The sequence below is a fragment of the Anser brachyrhynchus genome (genome assembly GCF_964034855.1).
Source record: "Anser brachyrhynchus genome assembly, chromosome: 13".
NCBI lineage: Eukaryota > Metazoa > Chordata > Aves > Anseriformes > Anatidae > Anser > Anser brachyrhynchus.
In genome coordinates, this window is record NC_137708.1 from 15312078 (window position 1) to 15336594 (window position 24517).

At 62.2% G+C, this 24517-nt stretch overlaps 3 protein-coding genes across 7 annotated transcripts; 1 reads left to right on the forward strand and 2 right to left on the reverse strand.

Moving 5' to 3' along the window:
- Positions 1 to 1664: 1664 nt before the first annotated feature.
- On the reverse strand, positions 1665 to 6392 carry UTP14A (UTP14A small subunit processome component). 3 transcript variants are annotated; one of them, XM_080554114.1, is made up of 14 exons: positions 6263 to 6392; positions 6035 to 6105; positions 5831 to 5895; positions 5467 to 5609; positions 5139 to 5294; positions 4515 to 4634; positions 4324 to 4418; positions 3995 to 4118; positions 3829 to 3906; positions 3382 to 3727; positions 2846 to 3225; positions 2585 to 2772; positions 2411 to 2510; positions 1665 to 2067 (listed from the first exon to the last, which is right to left on the reverse strand). In XM_080554114.1, exons 1-14 carry the CDS (start codon positions 6326 to 6328, stop codon positions 1807 to 1809), a joined length of 2193 nt encoding a protein of 730 aa, XP_080410240.1. In that variant the 5' UTR covers positions 6329 to 6392; the 3' UTR covers positions 1665 to 1806. The 3 variants fall into 3 exon arrangements, with proteins under 3 accessions (XP_080410240.1, XP_080410239.1, XP_080410241.1); XM_080554113.1 differs by having other exon boundaries at positions 6035 to 6108; positions 6263 to 6347; XM_080554115.1 differs by having other exon boundaries at positions 6035 to 6104; positions 6274 to 6343.
- A 170-nt stretch (positions 6393 to 6562) lies between these two features.
- On the forward strand, positions 6563 to 18420 carry ZDHHC9 (zDHHC palmitoyltransferase 9). The gene is made up of 10 exons (XM_080553510.1): positions 6563 to 6662; positions 6883 to 7178; positions 13768 to 13928; positions 14498 to 14656; positions 15631 to 15768; positions 15923 to 15969; positions 16255 to 16359; positions 16505 to 16608; positions 17161 to 17329; positions 17751 to 18420. The coding sequence occupies exons 2-10, from the start codon at positions 7003 to 7005 to the stop codon at positions 17853 to 17855; spliced, it is 1164 nt and encodes a 387-aa protein (XP_080409636.1). The 5' UTR covers positions 6563 to 6662; positions 6883 to 7002; the 3' UTR covers positions 17856 to 18420.
- Positions 18421 to 20014: 1594 nt separating this feature from the next.
- Positions 20015 to 24491, reverse strand: SASH3 (SAM and SH3 domain containing 3). 3 transcript variants are annotated; one of them, XM_080553508.1, is made up of 8 exons: positions 24080 to 24487; positions 22638 to 22733; positions 22288 to 22437; positions 22075 to 22216; positions 21843 to 21994; positions 21530 to 21736; positions 21264 to 21414; positions 20015 to 21160 (listed from the first exon to the last, which is right to left on the reverse strand). In XM_080553508.1, the coding sequence occupies exons 1-8, from the start codon at positions 24353 to 24355 to the stop codon at positions 20973 to 20975; spliced, it is 1362 nt and encodes a 453-aa protein (XP_080409634.1). In that variant the 5' UTR covers positions 24356 to 24487; the 3' UTR covers positions 20015 to 20972. The 3 variants fall into 3 exon arrangements, with proteins under 3 accessions (XP_080409634.1, XP_080409635.1, XP_080409633.1); XM_080553509.1 differs by having other exon boundaries at positions 20829 to 21157; positions 22075 to 22210; positions 22279 to 22437; positions 24080 to 24491; XM_080553507.1 differs by having other exon boundaries at positions 20829 to 21160; positions 22075 to 22210; positions 22279 to 22437; positions 24080 to 24489.
- Between the last annotated feature and the right edge of the window lie 26 nt (positions 24492 to 24517).

The following is a 24517-nucleotide window of genomic DNA, read 5'->3' on the forward strand; positions in this document are numbered from 1 at the left end:
CTATGGGGACACGAGCCCGTTTCGGGTGCGCTGACCTCTCCAGGATCAGCACCCCAGGAGGTCCTGTCCTGCTGCCTCGCAGCGGCCTGAGCCCCATCGCGTTGCTGCTGCTGTGGGGCAGCCGGGGAGCTCCAGCAGTGCCACGGGGACCTGGCTGGCCCCAGGAAGCCACCCCACCAGGGCTGCCAGAGAGCCTGGAGCTGGCCGCAGGCACGCGGAGGAGCAGCGCGCAGCCCGTGCCGGGCACTGCCTTCCCCTGGCTTCAGGGCGCTCCAGGTTTTACTAAAACAAACAAGAACTGCCCCCCGCCCTGTGGCCCCCCGGTGACGTCCCCAGAGGCCGGGGGCGAAGGTTTCCCACAGCGTTTCGGGCAGCCGGAGCAGAAGGAAGCTGGGGTTTGAGCTGGGGCCACCAGCCCAGCGAGGGGCTCGTCAGTGCCGTGGCACGGAAACGATCGCTGCTTCCTTTCTTTTTTTTTTTTCAGCCGTGTCGACTAAAGCAACGCAACCATGCCCCCGTCCGTGGCCAGTGTTATCCAGCAGCCCCGGGGCACCGCGCAGAGCCAGCGATGCAACAGCTGGAGCCCAGCAAGGACACGGCCCGGGCAGAGGGCAGCGCCCGGCCCCTTGTGCTGGGCACAGCGGGCTCCCCGACTCCCACACCGGCTCGGAGCAGAAGCAGCCACCCCCGCAGGGTGCGGGCGCAGAGCGGAAGAGCCTGGCGTATTTACGGGTCGGGGAAGCCAGCGAGTCGCGGGGCCGGCTGCTGTCAGCCTGCATGTGCCCGTGCCCCAGCCGCGGGGGACGAGGGACAGGCCCCTGCACAACGCGGCTGCAGGGCAGAACGGCAGTGGCACGGCTCTGCCCCAAGGGACACACCGGGACCCAGCCTGGCTGCGGTGCCAAGGTGGGAGGAGGCGTCCCCAGCGCAAGGGACGTGTTTCCTGGGAACAGAAGCAGCTCCTCAAGTCCCTCCTTCGCTTAGGATCAGGAGTTTCTCCAGCTGGCACGAACGCAGCACACGTGGGAAGAGGGAGGAGAGGCCGGGAGGGCTCTGAGCCCGCTCCCGTTTCACTATGCCTCTCCGGCACAGCCCTCGGCCGCAGCCCCGCATCCCTGGTGCTCAGGAGGGGAACACCCCGAGCACCCTGCCACGGCCTTCTGGAAAGGGCCTGGCTTCAGCTGGGGGGCCGGACTCCGCAGCAGGAAGATGGCCGGGTGGCTGCGCTGGGGCAGAGCCCGCTACCAGCCCGCGTGGAGTGGCAGCAGGGCCGTGCAGCCCCGCTCTCTGTGCTCCTTGGAGCCGGCCAGCAGTTACTTGGGGCAGCAGGAGGGCTTGAGAAGCGTTGCCGCGTGGCCGGGCTCGCTGCAGCAGGCTGCAAGAAAGCCAACGCGGCCAAGACGACGACTGTTTATGTAAAAAATTGTGGCATTGAAGACAAAAACAAGGGGTAGAGACCTAGCCCAACGCTAACACGGTGCTGGCAGCGGCTCCACCTCCTCTTCAGGCTCCCACCCCCAGGCTGCACCTCGCGGGCCTGACCCCCAGCAAGCTGTTCACGTTACACCGGGGCGAGCCACCCTGCCCCGCGTCGGGCCCCAAGGACAGGCAGGAGGGCACCAGCTGTCCTGTCCCCAGGGCGGCCACACAGCCTGCGCAGCCACGGCAGCCCAGCAGTTTTATTGCGGAAGGAGCATTAAAAAGCCCTTGACAGAACCAGGAGCCTCTCCCTGGGAGGGAAGCCCCCGGGCACGGCCCCTCCACCTGCTCCCCAGCGCTGCGCGGGCCAGTCCTAGCCCTAGAGAGCTACCGTGCTCTCTTGTGCGGGCGGCCAGAGGACTGCTCTCGCTGCTTGGGAGCGATTTCTAGCACTGGTTTGGCTCCGCTGCCAGCTGAGGTGACGTCCTCAGCAGAGAGGGGCTGGATGATGTGGCCGGCCCGGGTGATGACGCGGGGGGAGGTCAGCTTCTGGAAAGCACGCTGCGTGTTCCACGTGGAGCCCACGGGCGTCCGGATGCTCTGCTCGAACTGCTGGTGCCTCTCAAAGGGGAAGGGCAGCTCGCTGACCTGCGGGGAAACGGCACAGCGGGGGTAGCGCCACCAGCGACCTGGCCCAGCACCCCGGCGCTGCTTTCTTCCCACGCTGACACCGCTTCCAACCGCACCACAGCCAGCTTGCACCATGCACCCAGGCCCCCGTCCTGCCGACCTCCTCGCTCCACGCTCCAGGACAGACGGCCCAGCAGCACTCCAGGAACAGACCTGTAAATTCCCCCCACCACCCTCCCGCCCCATTGCCCTCAGGGTTGTCAGAGCTGGAAATTGAACGGTCCCTTCGGAGGCGGGGATTCAGGAAGTTCAGGGGATGGGCCACATGCCAGGCCAGCCCAGGAGCCAGCGCAGCACCCACCTGATGTGCCGCCGCATGGATGTTGCGCTGCTCGCTCATGATGACATGGGGCAAGTGCTGGTCCTTCCTGGGAGGTGCTGGGGGGGGCTTGATCAGGAACCTGCCGGGGGCGGACGAAGACGTCAGGCCCTGGAGCTGGGCAGAAGCACGCTGCCGCAGCCCGTGGGCGCTTACCGTCTTATTTTCTTGGAGCTGGGCTTCAGGCCGGTGCCTCCCCACTCGCCCCAGCCCGGCAGCACCAAGTTCACCGCCTGGGGCTTCGCGTCCCGCTCCGCCTTGCTCTTCTCCCGGTGGAAGTCGGCAACTACATCATCCCCGGCAAAGGCCTCGGTGATCACCCCCCGCTGGTCGATGCCACCCTCCTGCGGAGACAGGGGTCAGTGCCCGGCGGCCAGCCGGCTCCTGGCCCAGGAGGACTGGGCCCGTCCCGCTCACCTCCTCCTCCATGACCACGGGTAGGCTGGGGCACTGAATCTCCTGGGGCTTTTCAGACAGCACGGACTGCAGGCTAATCATTTTCTCCTTGGCTGTCGGTTTCTTGGCAGGCCGGGCCCCAGCTCTGCCTTTGTCCTGCTGGTGTGCTCGTTCTTCTGCTCCCGCAGCCGCTGGCTTCTCCTGCTCCTCCAAGGGCTCCTTGGAGGCCAGGGCCTCGACGTCCTCCATCGTCTGCACGCGGTCCAGCTGCTCCGACAGCAGGGTCTCCTCCTGGGCCTGGGGAGGCAGCTCGATCCCTGCACTCACCTGCTCCTCGTCACAGATGGGGTGCACGGAGCTGTCCCCCGGAGGGTCAGAAACTGCCTCCGTCTCATCAGTGCCTGCGCACCAAGGCAACAGAGAAGAAAACAGCCACCCCATGAGCAGGGAGGGAAGAAAGCAGGGCAGCTGTAAGAAAACGCAGCCCTCGCGACCCACCGCGCATTTGCCCAGCCCCGCAGCACATCAGACATTGCATAGGGCTGCGAGCTCCTCACCGTGCTGCTCAGGGCTCCCTGCCCGCCGCGCGTGCCGTTTCTGCTCAAAGTCCTGTAGCAGGGCCTCCTCCTCCGACACCTCCTCCTCCTCCGACATCTCCTCCTTGCTCTCCACAGCACCAGGCACTGCAGCGTCTTCAAGACCCTCTCGCACCTCAGGTTCCTTGGCTGGGTCGCTGGGCTTGCCCAGCATCCAGGGATTTGCTCTGCTGGCACCCACAGGGACGGTCACAGACGTGAGGTCCTCCTCAGGCACATCACCTGGCTCCTCCTCGGGCAGCTCCACCCGCACCTTCTGCATCAGCTCCTTGTTCCTGGCCAGCTGCTCCTGCATGGCCTTGCGGGCCTGGGAAAGGGTTGAGACAATTCCAACACAGGCCAGAAACAAGGTGTCCGCTTTCTTTGCCCCACCTCAGCTGTTCTCCCCTTCCCCAAGCTCCGTCTCACCTCCAGGTCGTACTTGGCCATAATGGCCCTGGAGCGGGCCCATTTCCCCTTGTTCTGGTGCTTGAGACTCATCCGCTCCTGAGGCAGAGGAAGAGGAAGCGTCACAAAGAGCACCCTGAGCAAGGGCGAGCTCCCAAGGGATGAGGGAGAGGCAAGCGAGCAGCACCTCCATCCGGAGCTGCTCCAGCTCCTCCAGCTTTGCCAAGGCGGCCTCAGGGTCTGACTTCTGCAGCAGCTCAAACTCCTTCAAGGCCTTGCGCCTCTTGCTTTTCTTCAGCACGCGGTGGTACCTGCGGCACGAGGGGGCAGGCAGTGAGACCTCCTGGCGCGAGCACCCAGCCTCCTCTTTAGGAAGGCAGTGCCGTTTCGGGCAGCACAGCTTCCCTGCAACATTTCAGCTGGATGCTCGGCCTTCCTCCGCCCTTCAGCTGTCCCCACGCACCGGGCCCCAGTCCCCCCCCCAGCGCCCCGAGCCCGGCAACGTCAGGGTCTTACTTCTTGCTCTTGATCTTCTTCTCTCGCCGAGCCTTGGCTTCGTAGTAGGACTGCAGGACCCGAGCCTTCTGCAGCTCTGCTCGCCGCCGCTGGGCCTGCCAGGGAGCACAGCGTAAGGGCAAGCGCAAAGGAAGGGGCCAACCCGGCCAGCACAGGGGTATAAAAAAAAAAAAAAAAAAAGAACCACCCACCTCCTCCAAGCTCATTGCCTGCAGCGAGGCTTTCTCCTGCGGCGTCAGCAGCGGGTCTGTGATGGGCTGCTGCGTTTTGTGGAGCAGTCCGAAGATCTCCTGCTCCAGGGGAGTTCGTGGCTGTCGGTGGGACAGATCGCACAGCAAGACAGGATGAAACACGGAGCAGTGCAGGAGCCAGCACCCACACAGACCTCCCCATCCCTTCCGATGCTCGAGCAGGCCCATGGGAGGGCGCAAGCAAGCAGAAGTCCCAGGCCCCACAACGCCGTGTCCAAATGAACCGAGAGGGAGCTCCGGGCGGAGGAAGCGGTGCCTGTTAAGCTAGGAGCTTGGTGGGATCTGACCTTGCCCTGACCTTGGAAAGCTCTCCAGGGGTGGGAGCCTCTCCTACCAAGCAACACGGCCTGCATGGGAACTCGGATTCAAAGCCCAAAGCATGACCAAGACTTACAGGTGGGCTCTACCTGGCAAACTAATTCCCTCCTCCATCTCCAGAGGTGGCTGAGGCCTGTGAGCAAGCACCTGGCTCAGTGCAGAGACCGGGCACCAGCAGGCTCAACCCACGTGCTGAGCGCTAAAGAGCAGGGAGGAGAAACGCACCCAAGAGGTGACAGTCCCCACCTTCCATGCCGAAACCACTTGCTCCAGGGGGGCAACCGCCACGAGCTCCTGCTTCAGAGGGAAAACCAACTGCTCCGCTCGACGGTTCTGCAGGACCACCGGCTGCCATTTGCCAACGTCTTTGGAGGTCTTGACGTAGGCAGCCTCCCTCACAACCTGCGGATGGGCGCAAGAAGGGAAAAGGGTGAGTAGAGAAGCTGACCTGAAGAACGAGGAAAGCCAGGCAGCATTAGAGAGAAGTAGGCAGCACCCAGGGGCTCAAACCAGCCGCCCCTTACGGCTGGAACTTCTTCCCCCTGCTGCCCGCCACCCGCACAGACCCACGTACCCGCTCCCGCTCCTCCTTGCTGAGGGGCAGCTCCACCGCCTTCTTCTGCTTCACTCTGTTCAGCTCCTTCTTCACTCTGCTCAGGGCGGACTGGGCACGGATGGGCTGCAGGAGCTCAGACAGGTCCAGCTTCTCCCCGGCACCTACGTGAGGTCATCCCGCACATCGACACGGGCACACCGCGACCGAGCTGGGCAGCATTACGAGCTCTGATACCATTTGTTACGGGCTGCGACGCCTTCAGCCCGAAGGGCCAGCACGGCGCCTCCCGGGGGGGGGGTCTCCTCTGCCCGGCCTGGAGAATCCAACCACCTCCCGGGGGCAAAAACCTGGGGAAAGCCCCGAGCCCCCGAGGGGCCCTCACCTTTGCAGCTGACGTTGAACTCAGACACCTGCCCGCTGGCCTCGGAGCGCTCCGCCAGCTTCCGCCTGCGGGAAAAGCGAATAAAACAGAGGAAAAGGGGGGAAGAAGCCCCCCGAGCGCTGCCGCCAGCAGCTCCCCGTGCTGCAGCCGAGGCGGAAGGGCCCGGGGCGGCAGGAGGGGGGCACGGCGGGGCTGGGGGCTCACCGCTTCCGCCCGGACAGGGCGCTGACCGCCTCCAGGAGCTGCCGGTGCCGCCGGTCGCCATCCTCCGGGCCCTGCTAAGCGGCGCACGCGGTCGTGAAGGCCGGGACTGCGCGGCCCGGGCCCGGCCCCGGCCCCAATCCCAACCCCGGTCCCGGTTCCACTCCCGGTCCCGGCCAGCGGTCCCGTGCCACCCCGGACGCCGGCGGTGCGGGTCCCGCCGCCGCTCACCTCCTCCTCCTCCTCCTCCTCGCCGCCGCTGCCCGCCGCCTCCACGCCCAGCCACTCCTCCGCCATGGCACCGGAAGCGCGCCCACACGCCGCCGAGCGGCGCCGCTTCCGCCCCTGCCCGACGCCGCCGCCCGCCAAGCTTCCGCCCGGCCCGTGACGTCACGGCTGCCGGGGCAACGGGGCCGTGCCGCGGCCGGGCCGGGGCGGGGAGGAGGGGGCGGGGACTCAGCGCCGAGCGACGCCGCGCTCCGCCAATGGGCGCGCGAGGAGCGGCGCGGGCGGGCCAATGGCGGCCGAGCCCTCTCCCCCGGCGGCGGCGGCGGCGGCGGCGCGGGGCGTGGCGGCCCCTCCCGCGGCGCTGGGGCAGGAGCGGCGCGGCCCGGCCCGCACCGGCACGGGGGTGAGCGCCCCCCCGCACCCCCCTCCCCCCTTTTTCCCCCCTCCCGGTGCCGCCCGGCGGGGCCGGTGCTGGCCGCGCCCTGTCCCCCCCCCCTCCCCTCCCCGATCCCCGTTCCCCGTTCCCGGCGGGTTGCCATGGCGACCCCGGGGGGGCTGCGGTTGCCACGGCGACCCCCCCCCCGCTGAGCCCCGTGCTCTCCCCCCCCCCCCCCCTCCCGCAGCGCCCAGCCCAGCCCGGCCCAGGCGGGCCCCGAGGATGCCGGGGGCAGCGGAGCGGCGGCGGCGGCGGCGGTCCCCGGCCGAGCGGCGGCAGCAGCGGCAGCCCCAGTGACGGCCCCGCCATGTCGGTGCTGGTGGCGAGGAAGAAGAAGAAGAAGGTGGTGCGGAGATGGGAGAAGCTGCCCGGCAGGAACACCTTCTGCTGCGACGGGCGCATCATGATGGCCCGGCAGAAGGGCATCTTCTACCTGACGCTCTTCCTCATCCTCGGCACCTGCGCCCTCTTCTTCGCCTTCGAGTGAGTCCCCGCGGCGCTTCTCCCTTGCCCTTTGCAAGGGTTTGGGGCGAGGCCGGGCCCTCACGGGGCTCCGTGCCCCCCCCGGGACGCCGGGCCCTTGGGTCACGGAGAGGTCTAGGGACCCGTGGCCCGAGCGCCTCGCTGCGTGGAGCCGCCCGGCTCGGGGAGGCGACGCTGCCGGGGAATCAGTGCAGCCAGAGGCACGGAGCCTGCTGGCACGGGGAGAGGGGCAAGTGCTGGTCCCACCGAGCTGGCAGCTGCTGGGCGACACGCTGCGGCGATGCTGGGCCGAAGCGGCCCCTTTTCTGCGCGAGGCCGGGCGCCTGGGGAGGCCCTGCCCGCCCCTTTAGGTCAGATCTGGTCCCGGGTCGGCAGCCCGGGGGGCTGCAGCCGAAATCCCAGATGCTCCCAAAAGAGCAGGAGCTTCCCCGTAACTCTCCCAGCTCCTTGAGTTGCTTGGGGAAGCGAGCTACCAAAAAATGGGAAATCGCAAGGGTTCGGCTAATGGTGCCGGTGGTGTGGGGAGAGGGCAGGGCAGCCCCTTTTTGCCCGGTCTGGAGATGGGTCAGCCTGAACGACAACAAGACTTCCCTCCCTCGGTCTCCGTCAGCATGTTTGTTTTGATCTTGGGGAGGCGAAGTCCTCAGTGGTGTTGGGTAACACAAAAGCTCTTTAAGCCAGGAAGGCAAAAGGAAGAACCTGCTGGCTGGTTAAGCCCTGGTTTTTCCTCCAGGTCTATAAAGCACTCAGCACGTGCGCTGGCCTCCGAGGCGTCTGCCCCAAACCAGGGAAGTTGTCTCTGCTTCCTCTGGTCCAGCATCGCCCTCCTTGCTAGCGGATACTGCTGGCAGCCTCGCAAAGGGCTTTCTGGAATGCCCTGCGGAGGCCTGCCACGTCCCAGCAGAAGCAATGAGGTGCATAACCTCAGGTACAAGACTGGTTTTTCTGCTTAGTCGTTGTGTAGCTTCGCAGGCGGGCGTCATGCAACCGTAACGCAAGGTGTTGGGGTTCCCGAGCTTGAAGAGCCAAAATTATCCCTGACTCAGCCTGAATTCACGGGTAAGAAATGACACTGCTGTTTGTTTGTTTTATTTCACATCCGACAAATGGCACTCGGGCTTCCTGCCTTGCAGGAATGAGTGTTACCACTCCAGAAACGCTCGTCGCCAGGGATAATTGCTCGCGCTCCCTGCGGAGCCTGGCCTCGTGGGACGAGCGGAGCCGCGTCCCGCTCTGCCCTGTTTGCCCTCGCCGCTGACCGCGCAAGCCCCGCTGCGGTTTGTGGGGCAGCGGGAACCAAGCCTGCGTTCCCAGCCCCGGCAGCGTGACGGAGCTGCGCGTCGGGGAGCAGAATCGTCTGCGATTTTGGGTTGTTTGCTGCTGAGTGGTTTTGACCGGGGAGGTGAGGGAAAGGTTGGAGAAATCTGAAATGCTGACTTGATGGTCTCAAGGCGCTGTGTCTTAATGCTTCCTGTCTGAGCGAGGTAGCTTCGTTGTGAAATTGCTTGTGGGTTTTTGAATTTGGGATAGGAATGAAACGCTGTCTTCCAAACCAGAAACACTCCACAAACCGTGCTAAGAAGACAGTCGGCTCGGCTGCTGGAGGCCTGGCTGCCCTTTGTGCCTTCTGCCTGCGTCAGGGTGCTGTTGCGTGAGGGTCTTGGCTTTAATCTTTTTGCTGGGCGTGTTACCCGTTCATTTCAGCTCGTGGCCCTTTCTTCGGCGTTTGCGCCGAAATTCCGTTTTCCCCTGTGGAGTTTGTTCCACGAAGGAACAATTTGGGTCGTTAGGATTTGCTTCTGGAGAGCAGCAGATGGGTGGGTGGAGGAGTCCTTTCAATCCTCGTACGCTAACTGCAGGGGTGCCTGTGTTTTCAGTGCCTGTTCCATTCAGCTGAATCACTTGCGCAGTCACACCTTGTCTAAGCAAGGCTCGGGGGTGCCTGAAGCCAGCAAACGCCTCGCCGCGCGACGCGAGCCAGCGACGGCTTGCTCCTCGCCCTCCGGGCTGCGCCGGCCCGGCCCTGGTTACAAACGCCCTCGCCGTAGAGCCGGTGGCGACTGGCATCGCACGTCACGAGATAAGCCGCCGCGCTCCTCACTGACGGAGTCCTCCCGGCCGCGACATGACAGCCTCTCTGTTTTGGCTGCCGCTGGCGGCTCCGCTGCTGCCGGCTGATCTGCCGCATCTCTGCTCAAACGCTCCGAAGCCAGCTCGGCCCCGTGTGCGAGAACCTGGCTGGTTTTCTTCTCTCCGCCTCGGAGCTGCGGTCTCGCAGTCGCATCCGTGCCTCTGTCGGGGAGCGGAGGAGGCCCCGGGGACGGACCCAGCTGCTGGCGCCGTACCTGGAGGTCGGCTCCTCCCTCCCCGATAAAGCAGAGGCGCTGCGCTGGCTTCTCGGCAAGTGCCCGGCAGCCGCCGAGCGCCCTGCCCAAGGGCACCTCTTGCCACCACCCCGGCAGAAAGCGGCTGCTTCAAGGCTGAGGCTGGTCCCCGGGGCCTGGGTTTAATTGGGTCTGCTCTCTGACCGTAACTGCGTCACGTGGAATCGTATTTAATAGCCCGTTAGCGTTGTTTTACACGTTTATTGGGTGCATAGGCTGCTGTGTGAGGGCGCTCAGCTGTCTCACCGTGCCCGTGGTGTCTGGACACGATGAGAAGCCCTGGTGAAATCGCTGTGGGACGGAGGACGAGGGGCTGGGGTATCCCCTCTCTGACTGCCGGGTGTTTCTCTTTCCAGTTTGCCAGTGCAGCTGTGGCGGCTCTCCTGAAGTGACAGGCACTCGCTTCTCCAAAGCGGCTGCAAGAGAGCTCCATTTCTATTGTCTTCAGCTTTTTGACACAAGCGAGACGTTTGTAAATGTTACAGGCAAGATAGTGCCCTCAATGCCAGGCTCCTGGCTGCACGAGGGGGCTGCTGTTTGCTTTTCCAATAACCAAGCACGTGTATCTTTTTTTTTTTTTTTCTCTCTACATCCTTAGCTATGTAGAGGTTGAATTTTGTTTGTTTTCTGATAAATCGGAAAACCTAGGCTGACCCTTTGTGCGACTTCGCCTTCTGATTAATTTTCTTTCCTAAACCCCAAAGCTTGTGCACTAATAGGGAGTGCTCGTGAGATGGCTTCTGTCTCTGCGTAGGTCCATTTCGGACGTCATCAAAAGCTGCACAGAAGCTGAGCGGTGCTTCTTATTTCTTCTCTTGGTAGAGTCGAGCTTGTTGGCACCCAGAGCTGGTTCTGTGCACAGTGGCTGCTCCCCTGCTTTTGGGCTGTCTGCCCTTTCTCTTGCACTGTACAGGAGGCGTCTTTGCTCTCCCTGCCGCGTCCGTGCAGCTCCGGGTTCCTCCAGCTCAGAAACACGCGGTGCGCTCGGGCTGGGTCCGTCGCGAGCGTTTTCCACGTCGCTGCCGATCGATGGGGACGGACCCTGCCCACAGCTCCGGCTGAGCCCGAGCGTAGCTCGGGGAAGGGCCCCGAGCCTGCGGCACTGCAGTGCAGCCGTTACTCAGGTTTTCGGAGGATGGGGTTTCCACGCTGACAGTCAGCACGTCAGCTCCTGGAAGTCTTCCCGGGGCTGGGAGCTGCAGGTGACTCTGAGCGCTCTGGCGAGGGTTGGATGGTTGGTAAGGGTATTCCTTTGCCTCGACAGCGTTCAGGGTGAGCACGTGGTGCGGGTGTGCGTTGGTTCGTGAGAGTTAAACGGGTGATTTGCAAGTGAGGTATAAATGAACGTCACGCCAGAGCTTGTGCTGAGCCCTGGAGGGACCCAGAGGTGGGATGCCCGGCCTGGTGGTCCCGGCCGAGTCCTGTGCCGCTCAGCGCTGGCGCGTTCATTTTCCCCTTCCTGGACTTCGCTTAACGTGCTGGGTACAGCAGAGCTTCCAGTGGCCTCAGAAGCTTCAGCAGAGCAGTCCGTGCTCCTTGCGCTCGCTGCACCTCCGTCTGTTGCTTCTTGCTGCTCTCCCCTTCCCCGTTGCAATGATCCCTTTGTCTGAGCCTCCCCCCTCCCCCCGTCGTGCATTGTGATAGTGCTGTTGTCTGATATTAGACGGCAAAATGCTCGAGAGCACAGATATCGCCCTGGGAGGGGAGGAGGAGCAACATCCTCACATCCCAACAGTGTGTCTCTGTTGGTGCCCAGCTTTCCCAAACAATGGATCTTTAAAATATCAGTTCCTTAGCAGTGTAAATGAATTACTGCGCTTGATCACTCTGCAGATGAGGCACAGAACGAAGACTCCACGGCACTCCGGGTACCTGAGATTGCTTCTCTTTCCTCCTGAGCCGGGGGCCTGGCCTGCCCCGTGCCTGTGCCGCAGTGGAAGAGCCGAAGAGAGGCTGGAGAATGCCGTCTCCCTTGCCACAGCGGAGAGGACAATCGTGCGCTCGTCTTCTGTCTCCTAAAACTGCAGGCTTCTTCCCCTTCCCGCACCACGCTCCGCAGTGCAGTAGCGTCAGCCCGGAGGCTCCTCTCGCTGTGCCTGGGGGTGCGTGTGCCTCCCCAGAGGGCTGGTTTCTCTGCAAAGATGCCCAGGGAGCGGGGCGTCCCACGCTGGCGCTCGTCTGCAGGCCATGCAGGGGCTGATCCCGTTTGTTCTCAGGCGCTGCTGCGTAAAGCTCTCGGGTCTGTGCCTGGCCGAGCACACCCAGAGAGGATCACATGCTTTAAGGTAATAAATCTCTTTGCTGGTGGCACGCTGAAGAAACTTATGAAGGTGTCAGCGTGTATCTGAGGCTGGGAGCCCTGGCATGGTTTCAGCTCAGCTTTAACGCAGTTCACGAATCCTTTTTCTAAGCCTGTAATACAGTGGTTATAAAAGCCGGCATGTCAGCTGAACAAGGGTCAAGTTGCAGCCCTTGGAGGCAGACCGTGCACAGCTTTTGCGGGAATAAACCATATTCCTTCCCAAAACGGGATCCAAGGTTGCTGTTTAATCGCTGACCGACTTGCAGCTCGCTAGCTAGACTTTGTCCTTACAGAGGGAAGGCAAAGTTATCTCGGGCTGCGTTAAGGCGGTAAGCCCAGCCCTCTGACTGTTCAGCCTGGCTTTGCAAAAGGAGGGAGCGCTTTGCACGTGGACGGCTCCAAGGGTTGTGTTGTTCTGAGTAACTGCGGGGTTTGTAGTGTCTAAAATTAACCATGTTGGTTTGGGGGACGGGCCCTGTGCATCGCAGCGGCCAAAGTATACCGTAGTATATGGCCTGGGGCGTGCGCGTGTGTGGTCTCTCTACTTCGCTGCACACAGAGGATAGTTGCTGGAGTCGAGCAACAGCAAATTAAAGTCCGGTGAGCCGTCCTGCAGTGGGTGGTGAGTACGCAGAATTTGTTGCTGCAAAGGAAGCAGTTGGAGCTAGAAACTTCAGAGAAGCTGTGGGTGTGAAGGCTATCCAGAATTAAGCAGTTAATGCCATGGATGTTGTAGAAATCCCCCTGTTTAGGATGACAAGTCCATTGTGGAGGGTAATCCTGTGTCGTTCACCAGAGCAGCCTTATGCTTTCCTTGAGAACAGCAGTGGATGGGAGCAAGGGTCTGGGCTGGGTCCGTCTGCGGACTCAGAGGCATCAGGAGGAAGCTGAAGAAATGAGATGTGCGAGGAAAGGTGAAACTCCCGAGTGTGGGGGGGTTCAGGCGGGGTTAAACCAGAGGAAAGCTGTGTAAGACCGTCACCCCATCATAAGCAGGGTTTTCTAAAGAAACCGAGGTAAAAATTTGTTTTTTATTGGCCTGATGCCACTCTGAACCATGACTTCTGTACAGGCCTTCTGCGTGGCCTGTGCTGAAGTGCCCATGGAGACATTCATGGGTGCCCAGGAGTATCATGGGGCATACTGAGATTGTTCTCCTTTGTCTCTTTGTACCACCTCAATCAACAGGATTATCAACGTGAATTTCTCCTCGGGCCCTTCTGTGTTTATGAACTAAACAATCTTCAGGCTGAGCGTCCTCTCAAGCTGATGTTGTCTTGAGGCAGGCGTGGGAAGAGACTTCCCGCTTCATCTGGGGCTTTTGAGCCCTGTGCCTCAGAAAAGCTGAAGGAAGCCTGATGTTTTGTTGCACACGCACGTTGCACTTGTACGTGACCATTGCTGAGAAGCACAGGGTGCGGTTAATCCTTGGCAGGTACTTTCTGTGGCACTGGAAGCTGCCCGTTGAGGGGGCAGCCAGAGATTCCCACCGCTCTGGTGGTGGGTTCTGACAAGGCTTTGGTGCTTCTCCTTTAGCTACGTCCTTGGCAGCTGCTGCCGTGGATGTCTTCTAGGCAAGATCCCTCTAGCTGGCTGGCTGTGTTTCTGTTGTCACCTGTGACTGAGCAAGACAGGAGCTGGAAACAAAATGAAATGCTGGAACACATACCGTGTTCTGCCTGGTTCAAACCGTGGTACTTCTCTGGTCTTAGCTGGCTGCCAGAGTTGCCCCAGCGATGCTGCCCTGTGGTGGTGGGATCAGAAGGAAGTGTTGAGCAGCCTGTCTTCTGCAGGTGTCACGGGGCTCAGAGTCTGCGCTCTGATGTCTTGCCAGGATTTTAGACCCTGGCCCAGGCAGGCCTTGCTGAGGTCTGGTTCATTGCCTCCTGACGTTCCTTTACAGGTGTCGGTACCTGGCAGTCCAGCTCTCTCCAGCCATCCCCGTGTTTGCAGCAGTTCTCTTCCTGTTTGCCATGGCCACGCTCCTGCGGACGAGCTTCAGTGATCCCGGGGTGATCCCGAGAGCCCTGCCCGATGAGGCGGCCTTCATTGAGATGGAGATTGGTGAGTGCTGCAGCTGGACGGGTGGTGGCTGGAAAAGCCTTGGTGTTTTTGGTATAGTCTAGATTCTCTGCAGAGCCTTTTTGTCCCTGTTGGGGGGCACGACCTCCAAAAGTGGGAATGGCCCCAGACTGAGCATCTTACCGCCTACTGGCTAATTCTGCTTGGCTGAGTCTCAGCTGGTAAAACGTTCCTTTCTGGGAACCTTTTCATGCAGTTTTCTCTCTTGTAGCTGTGTACATACAAGCTCAGTCTGCTCTTGGTAAGGGGTGCAGGAAGCTTGACACAGGCCCTTTGGTCCAGCAAGGAGAGAGGATGTTTGGTGGATCCAGGTCTGCTTGTTGTTTTGTTTTTTTTTTTTCTCCCCTTACGCTCCTGAAAGCTCTGGCACCTCATTTCCAAGTTCCAAGCTGCCAAGTTGGCTCTGGAGTGTGTGAGCAGAGGTGTAGCCACTGGCTCTAGACCCAGCAGGCTCTGATACATCTGGTAGAAAAAGCAAGGAGGAGAGTTGTCGCTCTCGTCCCGTTGTGTCGTAGCAGCAGGTCTGATCTCTGCTTGGTTCCCTCTCTCAGAGGCCACAAATGGGACCGTGCCGCAGGGTCAGCGCCCGCCCCCGCGGATTAAGAACTTCCAGATCAACAACCAGATAGTAAAGCTGAAGTATTGCTACACATGTAAGATCTTCCGTCCGCCCCGTGCCTCTCACTGCAGCATCTGTGACAACTGTGTGGGTGAGTAGAAAGGGCTGGGGCTGTTCCTGCAGCTGGGTGCTAGGTGAGAGCCTTTGGAGGAGAGCAAGTGAAGAGCTGCAGCAGGTCTCGCTCCGTATCCTGCCTCGTACTGCGCATGCTTCCAGCAGCGATGGAGGAAGTCCAGAGTGGTGTGGTCTGAACAGATGGGGACGGCCTGCCTCATCTTAAGCCCAAGGAGCTTGAGATTTGCTCAGAACCTGAAGCCAGATGGTTCGTCTTTGCCAGCATCTCTTTGGCAATAGCTGGTCTAATATAAGTGTAAATTATCCGTGTAAATGCAGAGTCCACTTCTGAGTTTCACTGAACTGCTGGCCTTGCTGGGCTAGAGGATTCCAGTGGAGAGCTGCAGCTTCTGTGAAAGCAGCTCCTTGCACCATCTTGGAGACTGTGCTGTTTCACCAAGTGCCCCTTTTTTGTCCAGCCCCGCCCCCCCCCACCATAGCAGCTCTTTTAGCCCTTGTATGTGCCATAATTAGCTCATGTTCAGCATCCCTTCTCGAGGAAGGAATCCCATTCTTCTGGATCCCTCTCCTTCAGTACAGGTTCCCAGCCCTTTGAGCACTTACGCAGTCTCTTGAACCTTCTAATGATCCCGATAGGAGTAAAGCAGCATGCGGGTTAGATGAGAACTGCTGAACTCCCAGACCTTCAGCCAACCTGTGTGCAGCTTTAATAGAAGCTATTATACCTCAGGTCTGTGGGAGAGAAGACACGCGTGGGGTGAAGCTCTTAAACTCTACCTTAATGCGCCGACTGACTCAATGGAAGAGTTTTGCACTTTCTTACCTGGCTTCCACCGCCCCTTAGACCTGAGCTAGCGGAGGGGTAGACTCAGTGGCCCAGGGGGTCCTTGTCAGCCTTGTACGTTTCTGAGTTCAGGGCCTTGGAATAAGCACCTAGAAGCAGGCAGGACTGTGCTAGAGCAGTGCTGATCTCCATCTTCACTTTCACAGAGCGCTTCGACCATCACTGTCCCTGGGTGGGCAACTGCGTGGGGAAGAGGAACTACCGCTATTTCTACCTCTTCATCCTCTCGCTCTCACTCCTCACCATCTACATATTCACCTTCAACATAGTCTACGTAGCACTAAGTGAGTCTGGCTGTGGGGAGGTGGGTGGCTGGGCTGGCCGAGGGTGAGGGAGAATGCGGATGGTGTTCCCGACCCAGAACTGATGGAATGGGAAAGGGAAATGAACTTGATGCAGTCTCCCAGAGACCAAATGCCTCTTTCTTTGTGTTGCCAGAATCTCTGAAGATTGGGTTTCTGAACACGTTGAAGGAAACCCCAGGGACATATCCTTCCCCAGTGCCAGAAGGGTTGGCTTCTAAGTTGGTGCGGGAATGCAAGCTGCATTATGGGGGGAATGAAGTCTTGATGCTTAGGCTTTGCTGAGTTTTCCAGGGCATCACCCCCCTGCCTCCTTGATTACAAAACAAAGAGCAATTTTTGTGATTTTTGGAAGGGGGGTGAAACAGAAAACGGTCTAGGTGAAGAAGAGGCAGGGCTGAATGTAGTGACTCAGCTCGGGTGTGACTGTTTGACTGTTTGCCTGGTCCCCAGTCCTTAACTGCTCTCACTGTACTGGAGGTGCTCATCTGTTTCTTCACCCTGTGGTCGGTGGTGGGGTTAACTGGGTTCCACACCTTCCTGGTGGCACTGAATCAGACAACCAACGAAGACGTAAGTTCAGTCTCTTTGTTCCCCTGAGCCACCCCTGTTCCTCTTCGCTTCCTCTGTTTGCCACAGCTGCATCCACCTTGCTGACGTGACCTGCTCGTGCTGAGGCTGGTGGAGCAGACCTGAGCTTGTGCCCTGTCCGTTGCAGATCAAGGGTTCCTGGACTGGGAAAAACCGTGTGCAGAATCCCTACAGCCATGGCAACATAGTGAAGAACTGCTGTGAGGTGCTCTGCGGACCTCTGCCCCCCAGGTACGCTCTTGAGGAGCTGCCCTGCCATTCTTGCCCCGTCCCCCCGAGCCTGGGGTCCCGTGGAGCTTTCCTTGCTTGGGTGCAAGACCTGGCTGCCTTTCTGCCAGCGCTGTGTGTGTGGAGGGCTTCTGGAGGTCTCTTGGGACAGAGCCAGATCCTCTGGGGAGGAAGGTCTTTGGTTGCCTTCCTTGCGTATTTCCAGTGATTCACGCGTGTGATGTGGTCCCTAACACAGTGTGTTTTTGGGAAGCAGTGGAGGAGTGACTTCCCTTCCCTGGGACAGTGTATGTAGAGGAAGCTCAGGGTGCTTGTTTCGGTGGGCTCCCACCCTCTGAACTGGGCTGCTGTCTGGGGGGCTTGGTTTTCCCAGGAGGAATGTAGGCACTCCTAAGATTAACTAGGAGTTAACTAGGATTGGGCGGAGCACAGCCTGTTTTTGGAGGGGGGGAACGCCTTCCCTTGACTTTTGTCTTCCGCCAGCATTTTTCCTGCTAGAAAGAAGCTGGTGCAGAAGAGGTGCGGGTCTCTGACAGTGGGATTTTGTTCTTTCAGCGTCTTGGACAGACGGGGCATCTTGCAGCAGGAGGAGAGCACAGCTCAGGAGGAGACATGCACACGGGGGTCCAGCGCTCAAGAGCCCACTGCTGCTCAGGGCCCTGGTGGGCAGGAAGAGGAGAGCAGCGCTCAGCAGAAGGACGGCAGCCTTCCTCACCCGAGTGCCGTGAGTGATCCCCTCTGGATGGGGTGCAAGCGGGCTGCTGCTTTGTCTTTGAAACTAGCTCCGCTTTGAGGGCAGGGTTGAACCCGAGACCCTTGGTGGTCCTCTCCTTCCTAAATTGTTCTGTGAACACGGTGCGAAGGGGCTGGGCCTGCTCCTGCTGGAGTGCGAGCTGCCTGTTTCTCTAGCACAAACAGACCAGAGTACTGCTGGAGCAGTCCAGTGCCCCAGATTTTCACGAAGCTGATGTGCTGCCTGCTTGGTGAGGCCCCTGCAGGCCTTGTTTCCCGTTTTCCCAAGCAGAGCTGAGAGCTCTGCTCCTGGGGCTGGAGGCAGGGGCTGCAGGGTAGCTGGGCCACGTCTCTGTGCACAAACAGATACTCTGTGTGTTCGTGCCAAGTCATTGCTGTCTTCTCTTCTCCAGGTCCCTGTGCCGTCCCTGAGCAATGCTGAGATGCCAGAGGAAAAGCAGCTAACGACTGGGGAGCTCCCGGTCCCATCCCAGGACGCTGGGCAAGCAGAGCACTAGCCTCTGCTTGAAAGGGAGAACTTTCTTGTTTTGTCTAATCAAAGCTGGAAGTGATTGAGGAGAGGAGGAGATGGGCTGGATGGCAGGCAAATGATTCCTCATGGCCGTTTTGCTTTAGTCATTATTCATCTCAATGCGCAGGTGGTGTGGGCTGGCGCTGGCCATGCATGGTGGCAAAGGATAACGAGCACGAGCAGCCCACCGTGATCACTGAGGGACGCTCACCACCACCGGGGCTGGTCTCCCTGCAGGCCGAGGCAGGACCTCTTGCTCTGCAGGTTGTCCTCAACGCTAAATACTGGCTTGGTGGCCTGAGCTGTCCCTCCGTCTGGCCCTGACTGACCTGATGACTTGTGGTCAAGCAGCTCAGAAACGATGTTAGGGTCGGCCTGCTCCCTGCTGCTGAGGAATCCTGATGGGAAGGAGAAAGTGATTAATGGCAGTAACGTCCTCTCTCCCCTCCTCCCTCCTTCCTCTAATCTGTGGCATTGTTTTATTGGTTAACGTGGCAGGGGTTGTCAGGAGACATTTTGGTGCCAAAAGGGCCGAAAAAACTGGGAAGGTATTCTGCTGGCGGTGTTTCTTAAAGTAGCTTCCTTCCCTTGCTCCCTCTTTTCACGCGACTCTGCAGGTGTGAGCGCAGTCGTGGCGTGGGCCCTCCCTCGCGTCCTTCCCTGCAGCTCACGTGTACGGGGCTGGGGGAAGGAGCGGGGCAGCCCCGTCTTCCTGCTGCTCGGCTCTGCCCCGTGCCTGCCACAGCGTGGCCGTGCGCAGGGTGTGCCAAGCTGCAGGGGAGGACCTGCCTGCGTTGCTGCCTCCCAGGCTTGTGCCAGGGCTGTACGTGCTCCTGGGTGCCTGCGCCGAGCACAGGCTCTCCCGCCCTGCCCCGCTGGGCTGTGGCACGCCGCTCGGCCGCTGCTCTGCGCAACCTCGGCCCCGATTCTGTGTCGTGTTGTCGTGTCCCGTGCCCCCTCCCCGCCCCTTGCCCTGCATTTCTCAGCCATCCTTGGCTGGCTTTCAGAGCCTTGAATCTCCCCCGGGCTTTGCCGGCCGTCTTGGCTGCGTGGTGTCCTCCCCAGCAGAGGAGGGAGGAGAGGCCGAGCGGTGGTGGAAACCCCTGTGCCGTGGGCTCCTCGTCCACTGCAGCGCTCCCTCCGCGGGGTCTGCCGATGGCCGCTGCGGGCCCCTGCAGAGGCTGGAGATGGAGGGGAGGCCGCGATGTGCCCTGGCAGCTCTCCATCCCCTGCCGGGTGTGCTCGGTGCTGCTGCCTCCCGTGGACATGCAGCAAATGGACGGTGGGTGGAGATGTCGCAGGAGGGCCCCGCAGGGGCGGCCCAGCTTGCTTCTCCGCCTGGCAGCGTGTTCCTCCTTCCGTGCCCTCCCGCATCGTGCTGCTTTCAGTACCGTGGCCTGGAACAGGGCCGGGGGAGCCTGGTCCCTGCAGCTGCTCGAGCTGCTCCTTGCCAGCGCCTGAACGAGCTCTGGGTCCCACCACGCGGGGCTGGAGCCGCTGACGCCCTACGGCCAGACCGGCTCCGGTGCCCTCGCCGGCCCTGTGCACAGCCCGCGGCAGCGAGAGCTGCCCCTCCTCTCCCGCCTGACCCAACGCGCTACTGACCAAATCTCAAACTCGTTGCGAAAAAAGTGTATTTTTTTGGTTTTACTAATCTATTTTCTAATGCGGTGTGTCGAGTGCTGCCTGCTGGGGCCGTCACGGATGCTGCCTGCACCTGTGGTTCCTGTCTGCTCTGTTCAGGTTCTTGTGAAGGAAGTGGGGGTAGGGTGAGGGTTGGTTTTTCTTTTTCTTTCTTTCTTTTTTCTTTTTTCTTTTTTTTTTTTTTTTGAAACAATGAAGGAAACTTAATTGGTTTGGAAAATGGCTGAGCTGTAGCCTCTGCCTCTCTCTGTCTGTGCCTCCCAAAGCGGGCTGCCTCCTTCTCCGTCCCCTGGGGCTTTCCAGCCTCTGCATCTCCCACACCCACAGTGTGCTCGAGCCCGCCCTTGTCTTACCTGTGTCCTGCTGTCCCCGACAACGGGGGCCGTGGGTTGCAGCAGGAGGCTGTCCTGGGAAGCCGAACTACCTGCAGCTTCACTGGAAGGACGCTGCTCCCCTCCCTGGCTCTCTTCCCCAAGCCTTTGGGGCAGGTAGGAAGCAGGCTGAAGGCCAGAGCACGCCTTTATTGAGATCAAGCGCAAAGGAACAAACTCGGGGCCCAAAGGTCTGGCGCGGCACGGGAGCTGGAGCTGGATGAGTGCAGCCGTGAGAGCTGGGGCCGGATGAGCGCTGCGGTACCACCGATCCCAGGGGTTTGTTACCCGTGGGCTCCTCTACCGGTGCCTTCCCTGACCAGCTCCTGCTCCCTGGCCCCGGCAGCGCTGCAGCTCCCCTGCCCGGGGGGCAGCCGGTGCTGGGAGGGGGGCACCTGCCTGTCTGCAGGGGGCCGTCCTGCGGGGCCCTGGGGACAGCCTCGTCCACCTCCGGGCAGTGCGGTGCTCAGCCCCGCTCCTCTGCGATCCCCTCTGGAGCAGGCTGCTGAGTGTCAGTTCTCACCCCAGCCTTCCTCCTGAGGCTGGGCTGCTCTCAGGGCTCGGCTGAAGCTCTCCCAGCAGCCTCCCGCTGTCTGCTTTGGCTGTGCAAGGAAGTCGGTGGGGGAAGGCGGCACCCTCCCTGCTGCTGGCGGCGTTTCCTCGGTGCCTCTGCTTGCTTGCACCCATCCGCTCAGCAGTGGGCGTGCTCTGTCCGTGCCATCCCTGTCCTTGCAGGCTCCCCTGCGCTCATGTTTGCTCAGCCCAGCCAACGAGGGCTCCTGGAGGAGCTCCTGAAGCTGTGGACAAAATGGGGCAAGCCTGGGAGGGGCGGCCCAGCCCCGGCTTGCAGACCTGCGGCATCAGCTGGGCTCTCCCGCGGTGTCCGGAGCACCCACTGCGTGGGACAGTGAGCGTGGGGCAGTGGTGTGAGGCAGCGCAGAACATCCTGGGGCAGCAAACCTCGGGGGCTGAGCCCGCCTGCAGAGCAGGTCCTGCCACGGGGTCCCATCCCTGGGGCTTGCCCGCACCCCGGCAAGCTTCCCCTCCTGTCCACTGCTGGGCCAGAGCCGGCAAAGCGCTTTGGGGGTTCAGGAGGACTCTGCTGGGGACAGGGCCCCCGGCTGCCCCTCAGGGCCTGCCAGCTCGGCCTCCTCCCGGCTGCCGTCCAGGGTCTCGGATCCTTCGAAGCAGCCCGAGTCCCGCGGGATGTCCCCCTTGGGCTCCGAGGGCGAAGGCTGGGCTTCAGAGCTGTCACCTTCTTCTGACTCGCTCGCTGCTGGGGGAGAGAAGACAAAGCATCAGCGGGTGCCCGGGCTGCTCCCCGCCAGCCAGCGTTGGGGACGGCCTGGGACGTCCCCTGCCGCCTGCCCAGCCCTTACTGTCATAATCCAGGAGGAGCTCGGCGGCCGTGAGCAGCTTGGCGCGGTGCTGGGGGTCCGTGATGTTCAGCTCGTTGAGGTGGGTCTCCCGCAGCTCCTTGAAGTCCTCCAGGGTCTGGTAGCCGTTCAGTAGCAGGGTGGAGGTGTGCTCCTGGGGGGGGGTGGGATGAGACATCCTCATCTTCCTGCATTGCTCTGCTCCTCGTCACATCCCCTCCCCGCCACTCCTGGGCTGCCCGGGTGCCCCGTGGGTCCCCGTCGCTCACCTGCAGGTTGATGCGCTCCAGCAGCTCGTGGAGCGTCTTGGGCTTGGGCCGCTTGCTCTTGCCCTGGCCCCGGCTCTTGCGGGCAGGGGCCATCTCCTCGGGGATGATGTCCACGTAGATGAACTTGAAGGAGCCCACCTTGTTGTTGAGCAGCCCCGTCCAGGTGCCCACGGGCGGCTTCTCGATGATGCCGATGATGTCCCCTTTCTGGGCCAAAGACGACAGGGGTGTGAAGGAAGGAGCAGGGATGGAGGAGCCACCGCCACACCCCGCTCCCTCGGGGCCGTCCCCAGCCCCGCCAGCCCAGGCTCACCCGCAGCTTCAGCGAGTCCTTGTCGTAGGGGCTCGGCGTGAAGTCCGTGTGGACGCGGGCCCTGCCGCAGAAGGGGCCTGTGTAGGCCGGGCCGCTCTCCTCCAGCCGCAGGCTGTCCCGGTTGTTGGGGCTGGGGCTGGACGCCTCGCTGCCTGCGGAGGGGAGAGGGAGGGGGGGGGTCAGGACAGGGTCCTGGGTGAGGGGCCGGGGGCCGGCTGGGGGCCGTGCTCACCGCTGGACAGCTGGCGGCTGATGGCCGGGTGCGCGTCTTCCTCCATCTCCAGGTAGGACAGGGGCATCTTCTCGTGGCTCGGCTCCTCCGTGCTGCTGGCTGGGGACAGTGGGGACGGGGACCCCTCCTCCTCCGCCTCTGCCTGCCGGGGGGAGCGGGCTTGGTGCCAGGGAGCAGGGGCTGTGGCCCCGCACCCCTGGGCACCCTGCTCACCTTCCCCTCGGCCAGCGCCTTCACCGCCATCCTGCCCATCTTGCGGTTCATGGTGCGGGAGATGACGGCCCGCCACTTCTTGCCCAGCTTCATCCCGCTGCTCCGCGCCGCCTCCTCGGGGGCAGCGCTGCTGGGCTCATCCTCGGGGATCTGGAGGGGGGAAGGAGCAGGGAGGGCGCGCTGGGGCTGCAGGGCTCCCCGGGGAGCAGGACCCCAAAGCCAGGCACGGTTGGGCCGGTGCTGCTGCTGCAAGCCCCTGAGGCTGCCCCACAGCACCTGGGCTGCCAGTAGGGCTGGTGGCTCGGGGAAGGGGGCTCAGGAAAGGGCTGTGGGTGAGGACGGGCACTCACATTCTCATCCAGATTGAACTCCTTCTCGCTCGCCACAGGGGAGCTGACTTTGGCCTTGGCAAAGTCCTTGAAGCTGCTGGAGCGCTGGAGGGAGAGCTGGGGGCAGATGGAGAGGGGTGAGGGCTCCTCGCGCCTCCTGCATGAGGTCCTCCCCCCCTTGCTCCCCAAGATCCTGCATGCATCAGAGGTGCCTGAAGCCCTTCCCAGCCCTAGGCCACAGACCTGCGCCTTCCTCGCCTAGTTCTCCTTTTTGTCAGCTCAACCGAGCATCATTTACTCTTTATTTTTGCTCTGCTCCCAGATCAGTGCCGCTCAGCCCACCAGACCCAGGCAGTTTGAACCCTCTGCGTCTCCTTCGCATCTCCTCGAGCTGAAACCTTCTCGCACTGCGGTTGCCACCCCGGCCTCGCTGCGTGGCCGCTCGCCTGGGAGCGTTGCGAGATCGGCCCGCGGCGGGGAGGAGCCGGTGTTGCAAGAGCAGCCGGCGCTAGAGCAGTGCTGAGCAAACCGCGAGCTCGGGGGGGGGCACCGGCTGCCCCGCGGGCACCGTGCCCTCAGGAGCTCCGCAGAAATGGAGCGAGAGGGAAGTGAGAGCAGCGGGTGCGGCCAGGCTGGGCAGGGGATGCCCAGCGGGGGCCTGCCGGGCTCTCCGGGACACCCCTGCTTCAGGGGGATGCTTCACCCAGATTTCCCCCGGCAGCTGCGAGCTTCCCAGAGCGGGGCCTTCCCCCTCCTGGGCACATGGTGGCTGGCAAGAACCGTCTGCCACCGCCGCGGGCCTGGCGGTGCCGTGCCGGTGCCGTGCCGGTGCAGGACTGCTGGAGGAAGCAGCCGACACATGTGACGGGGCTGCAGCCTTGCACTGCCTCGACCGCAGACACCTTGCTGGGAGCTGCGCGCCCGGCAGCCCGCGCGGCACCGCCGTCATCCTCTCCCCGGGCAGGAAATGGCAGCGGTCGCCCACACCGCGGGGAGCGGCGGGGTGGGGGAGCCTCTGCCCCCTGGCACAGCCCCGCCGGTCCTGTTGGTCCCCCTGCCGGCACCCACACTAACGTGGGGGTCTGAGCATCCCCGACCCACTGCTGCGGGCACTGCTGCTGCCTGCAGCGCCCCGGGGACGTGATGCTGCCCCCCTGCTGCTGTTTGTGGGCTGGGAGCAGACGGGGGCACTGGGTTGCAGCCGTGTGTCCCAGGGCCAGAGCAGGGCGTGGGCCAGGGCGGCTGCAAGCAAGGACCATGCAAGCAAGGCGACAGCGGCTTTGGTGGCAGGGCCTGGCTGCTGGCAGTGCCATCCCCGGGCCCCAAGGGGCTCTGCCCCACGGCCACCCCAGATGCCCAGACCGCATCACCCCATCCTCCCTGCCCCAGGTCCTGCTGGTGGAGGGTGGGCATCCTGGGCTCTGCGGGGACCCCCAGGGCAGCCTGGTCCGGTGGGCGCTCACCTTCCTGTGGCAGGGCTCCTTGTCGCTGGCGTTGGAGGGCTTGCGGCGCAGCATGGTGCTGGGGCCCCGGGGCAGAGCGCAGCGCTGGAGCAGCGCCTGGCAGGGCACGTACCGAGGCGCCGGCACCGAGGCCGGGAAGCGCACAGGAAGCCAGCGGTCACATGAGAGGTGCTTGCAGCGGCGCAGCTCGGGGCTTGCTAGCTGGGCCAGGAGGAAGGAAGACCTCCTCGAAGTGTCTGCCCTGCCCAGGGCCCCCGGGAGGGGTGCCAGCCTCATGTCGTGGTTCCTGCCACCAGTGCTGCTGATGGGCTCGGTGTCCCCCCTGGGCAGAAGAGGAGGGTCCCCTGCCTGTCTGCCGTGCCCTCTCCATGTGCCCCTTCGTCCTCCTTGGCCAAGCCCTTCATGGGACGCTGGGGCTGGGATGTCCCCTGCATCCCC